This window comes from Pagrus major, chromosome 24 (genome assembly GCF_040436345.1).
Source record: "Pagrus major chromosome 24, Pma_NU_1.0".
Classification (NCBI taxonomy): domain Eukaryota; kingdom Metazoa; phylum Chordata; class Actinopteri; order Spariformes; family Sparidae; genus Pagrus; species Pagrus major.
In genome coordinates, this window is record NC_133238.1 from 8,275,578 (window position 1) to 8,282,976 (window position 7,399).

At 39.6% G+C, this 7,399-nt stretch overlaps 1 protein-coding gene across 1 annotated transcript; it reads right to left on the minus strand.

The window, feature by feature from the left end:
• Positions 1 to 1,388: 1,388 nt before the first annotated feature.
• Positions 1,389 to 5,251, minus strand: LOC140992075 (uncharacterized). Its single transcript, XM_073462313.1, has 6 exons — positions 4,872 to 5,251; positions 4,420 to 4,524; positions 4,179 to 4,303; positions 3,850 to 4,011; positions 3,312 to 3,538; positions 1,389 to 2,204 (listed from the first exon to the last, which is right to left on the minus strand). Exons 1-6 carry the CDS (start codon positions 4,936 to 4,938, stop codon positions 2,102 to 2,104), a joined length of 789 nt encoding a protein of 262 aa, XP_073318414.1. The 5' UTR covers positions 4,939 to 5,251; the 3' UTR covers positions 1,389 to 2,101.
• Between the last annotated feature and the right edge of the window lie 2,148 nt (positions 5,252 to 7,399).

Sequence of the window (7,399 nt, forward strand, 5' to 3'; positions counted from 1 at the left end):
TGGGTTGGCCACATTTACATATATTGTCATAGCTGTAATATTACTTTGCTCCTCTCCCTGCAATAGCCCGGAGACAAATAATTGTATAATTCCTGATTTTTTAAAACATCCTCAACAGACAGTAAAGGTACAATATATTCCTATACAAAATGTCATGTGTTATAGATGTCATAGGAGATCAAAGTCCCCAAAGGACAATAATGTCACTATAGCTTCCTATAATAAGCTTTATTTTGCACAGCAGGTACCCTGTGTGTCACCCAACAGCCTCTCACCCTATCAGCCCCCCCGTTGATTATCTTGAACCATAAATAGCATTTAAAATGTATTTAATATTCACTCTACAGATACCATGGCAACAGCTGTCTTCTACAGTGGTATTAACGGTGCTCCTCCACTGAAGTCACAAGGCTGATGGTGACAGTGGATGCTGGTGCAACGTGGGCTCCACCTAGTGGTACAAAATGGAAACAGCAGAGCTCTCACACATACTGCCAGAATGTGCATTTGGTCAATGCATTGATCAATTAATCCTGTTATCTACTACAATGGCCCATCTTTAAGAAGCAGCAGCCGCCATTCAAGGGGCTTTGCAAACTCCAAAGTCTACAAATCAGCTATCCAAGCTTACTAATCAGTGCCCAGAGCCCTAACCATTCTATGATGGCTATATTTAAAATATATTTTTACCATTACACATATCCTTAATGAGATTTCATCATGAATTTGCATGTCCAGTCTTGTGTCATTCTAAATTCAAATACATAGGGAAAAATGAGAAAGTTCAGAGAAGAGCTACTAAACTAAGAGATGTCAAATGAAGAGAGGTTAAGAAAATTACAATTGCCACTTCTTGTATAAAGCAGACCAAGAGAAGAGGAGACTAATGTCTATAAGTGTGTTCACAGGACATCAGTGCTCAGACTGGGGGATGAGTTTGGAGGGGAATTATCCTCCTTAAGTGTTTTGCTGAAATGAGAAAAAAAACTTCACACTTCCTGCTGTAACAGCAAGGAATGAGCTTCCAGAGGATGACCTTCAGTTCACTCCTTTATAGATTGAAGAAATTCTCCTCACAAAGGGTTTTTTGTGTAATTTTGTGTAATCAGCAATTTTAGGTGCTTATTAGCCTAGTAGTGTAATTACAAGTCTCACCAGCTGCTCAGTTCAACTACCTGACATTAAGAGCAATGCATGAACACCTTAAAAGTAGACTTGAAACATAATATTCAAAACAGGAAAATTGCGTGGGTGATGTCTGCTATAAACACCACAGATTAAAAGGAGCTCCAACTTCCTGTTTGGTTTGCAATATGGAAAAAGCTGTTCTTTTCTAAATGAAAACAGAGATCAAGGGTACAAGACCAGAACACACAGATGAACAAGTCTTTTGCAAGTATAAAGTAACGACTTTATTGAAATTAAGGGTCTATTTTATCAAAAATCTTCAAGTTTTCAGGACAAACGGCAACAGTGCAATCAGAGACGAGGACAATTCCCAATAAACTAGACAAACATAAAACATAACTACAGTGAAAACACAACAAAGGCCACAATTTCAAGTATTTTGAATAGTAACAAGGACATATATACACACACAAACACCCTTATTATTAGGTAACAAGAACAGCCATCTCATACTTTAAACATTTCAATGGTCAATGCAAAAGTTATTCTATACAAAATACTAAAAATATTCATTTTAATTATATTGCTAACTCAGCATTTCTCACAATGTGAATGTTCTTCTGGAAAGAAAATAGTTTTTGTTTCTAAAGCTGTTCGGTAACCAACAATGAATACATTATGAGGCAAGGCCATGCAACAATTGTTGCTCTTCTAACAATACTTTACAGTTGATGTGAAAATGCAATGTGATTAAATAAGAGGTTTGATTGCATTTTCAGCCATTTAAGAAGCAGTTCCCATGACCTTTTGAAAGCTGCATTATCTGGCACTTATTACATTTTCAGTTCCAACGCTGCCCTTTGGAAGAAACCATGTCAAACGTTTTGGCCCAGAACCACGCAAATCATTTGGGTCATCTATGAAGCACATTTTCACTGGGGAGTAGCCAGCTGGTTACATAGTGTTTCTCATGTTATTTTGTGTCCATGGAGGAGTCATCAGCACATCCCATAACCCTCTGCAACTCCTGGATACAGGGCACAATAGACTGGCTGTGCGACTGAGCCATCTTCAACCTGAGACAGAAACAGAAGATTCATGGGTTAGACAGGATTCACCTGGACACCTTCACAACTATTAACACCAACAATGGCTAATGAACTGATTACCATAAACAACTACATCTAAAACACCAGGCAAGTGTATAAAAATGATACACCTATGAATACGGTGGTATTGATAGTTCATCAAGAGGTAGGTTGATTTTAACAGAAAGCAAATTTCTAACTAGCAAAATGACTTTATCATCTCCCTCACAATGTAAGCAACCATCATTTTAGGTTTGTGCTCCTGATTTTACTTTAGCTGCTCAAATTATTTAAATGAGTGAAAAGCATCATACACAAACATGTTATATATCCCAGTGAGAGCTGAAGTAAACTCCTAGGTGGTGAAAGTTCTGGAAAGGCAAAGAGACCCAGCTGAAGTTCCTCAGGGGATGGTTTACCAACCCAGAGCTAAAAGGTGAGTGAACTTACATTCAACAGGTGACAAGCGGGGACTCCACTAGGATGCCCATGTTGCATTGCTTCAGCTGGATAATAAAGTCAGCAATTTGTTGCCAACATGTCAGCAAAGAGAACGCAGGGAACCGACACCACAGCACATTGAGTTCGTCACAGTTTGAGCTGTGAATTTGTTTTGAGATTTCGCTGCACTGTAGAGGTCAAAAATGCGAAAACAAATATGGGCCGTAATAAATGATATCGCCAGCAAGGTTGACTGCACCCTGATACCCCCCGTAACCTGAGTCGACCCATTTCACTTAAGGATCAGGTTATTGTGGGCAGCGTGCTGTAAACAGCTTATTATGCAACAAAATGAAGGAAATTAAGTGACTTGATTGGAGTACAGGCACATTGCTGATCATCTTGTTTGCTGCTGCCTTTCAGATGTGTGCATGAAGGCAAAACACTGAGATAAATTAAATTACACACCCAAGTAATAAAAGTCTGACTGAAAATGTCACATTTTAATTAAGGAAAGAAACTGAGGTGTTTACATGATAATTTCCTTGCTGAGTATTGCCTCAATCCAATCATAATGATATAGAATAAACGTCGACACGCTACCAATGTGTGTATGTATAGTTTAAGATCTGTGTGTACGGTTCACAGTCGTACCTTCTGAGCAGCTCGCGTCCTCTGATGGGTTCAGGGTGGTAATGCTGCAGAGCAGTGAGGCTGTGAGCTGCCAAAATGCTGTAACACTGTTCTCTCAGCGCATTATGGTTCACAGTGTCCCACTGCGGCAACTCACTGGTGTAGCGCCACGCCATCAGTGTGTGTTCCAACACAGCGTCCCACTCTTTGTTCCTCAGAAGAACCTGGCCCCACTCTTGACACGAAACCTGAGGGGGAGGATAAGGAGGTATGGATTAGGATGACACAATTAAAACACTCAGTCTCATAGGAGTAACATTATGAGCAGTTTTTAATACATCTGTGAGAAAAAATTCCCTTTATGAAAAAAAAAATAAAGCTCAATTAGAAAAGAACAGCAGGGGTGAGCTGAAAGAGCCAACAATGCCTCTTTAAAGACTAAAATAAAACCACATTCCTGAAAATGAGAACTGGACAGCATCCAATTAAAAGTAAATCTTCTGGTTTCCACAAAGTGTCGCCATTTATACTAACATGTCACAACACCACTGATACTCACTTTAAATGACACCAGGTGTGGATATGCCTTTCTGTAGCAGTGAGCGTCCCTGTTGGAGCCAAACCGCGAGTAGGGTATTGACCTATAAACATTTGTTTTCTTCAGCTGCAGGTCTTCCTGGAGATACTTCAGGTCTGACGCCAGGATCCTGGGCTCTTGACTCTAGGATGCAATGCAACACATCATATATTAGCTACACTGTATGCAGTGAAGGCTCAGAGTTGAGTTTTATTTTACATCTTAGATACTAAAACTCCACTCCGGATGAAAAACAATGCATCCTTTTTTCTGCATTGATATGCTCGTGTTAAAATGGGATGGATGGATACCTGTTCGACTAAGATGAGGGATCTGATGAGCTGTACAAGCTGCTGTTTGGAGAGAGGGGTATGGTGCTCATCCATTTTCTCACACTGCTCCTCTATGCCCCGACTCCACATGGCACCAAAGTCCACTGCAAAGAAAAAGGGAACATGATTAGGACAATCCTTCCTATAAAGTCAACTCACAAAACTAAACCACTCAATAGTTTTGCAGCTAGATTGACACTGGTTCCCCTTGGTTACTTACATGACTGGACACGTTTTGTGTTTGTGGCTGAGTTTCTCCCTCTTGGAGCTGGAGAAGGAGCCAGACGAGCACTTAGGATTTCTAGGTAGGACCTCCTCATTCGAGCTGTGGGAGGAAAAAAAGACAGAAAATTAAAACTTCGTTCCTTTTCTGAGGACGGCGGTTCGTGTTATTATTTCATAACCTATTCCTGCTACACCCAGCACAAGTCTCAACGTATTCATCGACTGTCAGCTACATTTTCATGTAATTGTGCAAAGTTAACGCACTTCTCCACATTAAGGTCACTGCTAACATGTAATATGTTATCAGCTAACCTGACTGTTATTCCTGTGGGCGCGCGCTTGCGATAACATTAGCATGATAGCAAAGTGGCGCCTCCGTCACAAAGAAGTTAACGTTACAGCTAATGAGTCCCCACAAAAAGAAAGCTGTCATATTTCAAGACTTACCTGCGATTTTAGGCTGTGGAGCAGGTATTTCCACCAAGGCACGTCGTGGTTGGCACACAGCTGCCATTGCTATTTTATAAGTTTTTGGAGCTAACTACCTGCTAGGTAGCCGGTGACGCTACTGTTAGCTGAACTTTAAACCCCACGGGGTGCACAACAATAACTTTTCCGCGGTAGCAGTCGGCTTCTGCGGGTTAACTCGGCGGTCAGCAGCTCTTCCAGGGGCGACAATGCAGCAGTCGAGCTCGCTGATATCCACGTTAAAGATAAACTTGGTTGAACTTAACTAAAAAACTACAAAAACCCCTCCGCGGGTGAAGCCTGCTAAAGTGTGGGACAAACTAACTTCTGTTCGCTCCGGGCGCCAGTACAATGCTGCTGAGGCGCGCGACACGAGTTGCCGCGCGGGCGTGGTCTGCCGCACGCTGCGACCTGATTGGTGGACGTCGCGGCGTGTGTGGAAGAGGCGCCCAATATGCAAATGAGGTCATCAGTGTCCTTCCCCCCACATCTCCTCTGCTGCGGTGGGGGGGGGAAGGGTCACGTGAACACACGCATGGACTCATAGTAAGTGCGCGCGCCCCACACACCACAGTGTTAAATTCTTTATTCAGCCGTCATGTGATTCAAATCAGTCATCTGGCATGGATAGAGAAAGCTTTTTTGAAGGTTTAACTGCATAAAATCTTCATTTTGTGTCGTATATGAATCCTGATCCTGCAAAAAAACACATTTAAAACTCATAATATTTGTATTGTTTGCTTCATTTTATGCTTGCTTCCAACCTGTATGAGGTTGATCTTTTGATTCCTTCTTGGGATCATAGTGTCAGTCAGGTGCAGCTCGAGCAGTCTTTTCTCGTGCAGAAGGATGCTTGACAAAACAGGAACCTGAAGGGCAGCTTCTCTGAGCAGTGAAATCAAACAGTTGTTTCAAAATCTCCTCAATTTAGACACAATAGGCCAACAGAGAGGCATGAAGTCCAGGACCATCTGCAGCTCTTTTGTTGTCACGGACCCTCGATACAGTTAAAGATCAGCACATTTAAACTTCCTTCCTCCACTGCTTCCTGAATGCCTATAATAACTAGCCATCTGACACTGGATACAAATATGACACAAGTAAGAAAAGGTGGTTTGAAAAGTGGATTGTTCATTCACAAAGTATCTGATCTTTCAATGTGAACTGCCTCCCCAATTATGTGCAATAATATTATGCATTATGCTGACATGAGAGCTCTGATGTAGTAGTTTAATGAAAGTGACATTTAAATTATTGGCTGTTGTATTTTTATTCTAGGATGGACTCACACTCAGAACTTGCCTGTGCTGACTGTATTCTACAGTGAAACATTAGAACCAAAAGACACATAGTAAGAGACACAGACATATCTGTAAAATGTTTTTTAATAGATTGGTGGATCATTGAAAAAAACAAAAAAAAAAACAAAACAGGAATTGAATTTCTTGTCAAGAGACTGTACCTTGATACATAGTGTGGAATAATAAATCATTCAAGCACAGAACTTATTCCAAAACAGATGATAATAAAACACAATAACTTAAAAATAATCATATAATTAACACAGCAGTCAATCTGAAACAATCTGCATAAATTATTATTTCTTTTCTAAATTCTTAATATCTTAGCATTATTATAGTTTCATATATTTATTTTTTTCGGGGAATATTTTTTATATTTCCTTTTATTATTCTTGTCTGAAAATAATCTATGTGATAAAATATGAAGCAAGTGGTAAATGCAGTGCAATTCTAGTGTCCCTGTATTTCCAACATTTCTAATAAATGTTCCTCTCTTCTTCCAAAAAAATAACAAACAATTAACCTGCATTGCAATGCAACAGGGATGAAATCAGTTAACTTTTACACAGTCATTCATAAATTCAAGCTAATATTTATCGTGTGAATAAAATCACTGGACTGACAGTGAAACATTTTTACTTACATTTCTACAGGTACATTATTATAATCACAACTATAAATATCCGTAGTAAAACTGCACTTTTATGAACTGATTGAACTAAAAAGTGAATTCACTCCAGCCCTGTACAATATCAGAGCAAATGAAACTGAAACTCAATGGCTTCTTGAAACTGCTACGGCAAACAATATAATTATATTGTATTTATGTACATTATATACATCTTTTAAATAAGTTACATAATGCACAGGTAAAAGGGTATCTATTAGGTACATATCATATTACAACGTTCTGTGACAGTATGGCTTTGTAAATATACATTACAATATTGTCATCAGAAAAAGCAAGTTCAGTCAGATATGACTGCCTTTCAGCATCTTACTAATTTTACAGTGTGAATTTTATGTAACTTTAACTTTGAGTGTAACTGCAACGAGTCGTACACTTTATAGATTTTTATATGGAGCCCATCCAGACCTTATATGAAAAATATATGACTCTTCGAGCAGACTCAAAAATAGCAAAATGCTTAAGGACAGACGTATGCTGACTGTGTAGGCCACACTATAAAGCATAAGGAGTAGCCT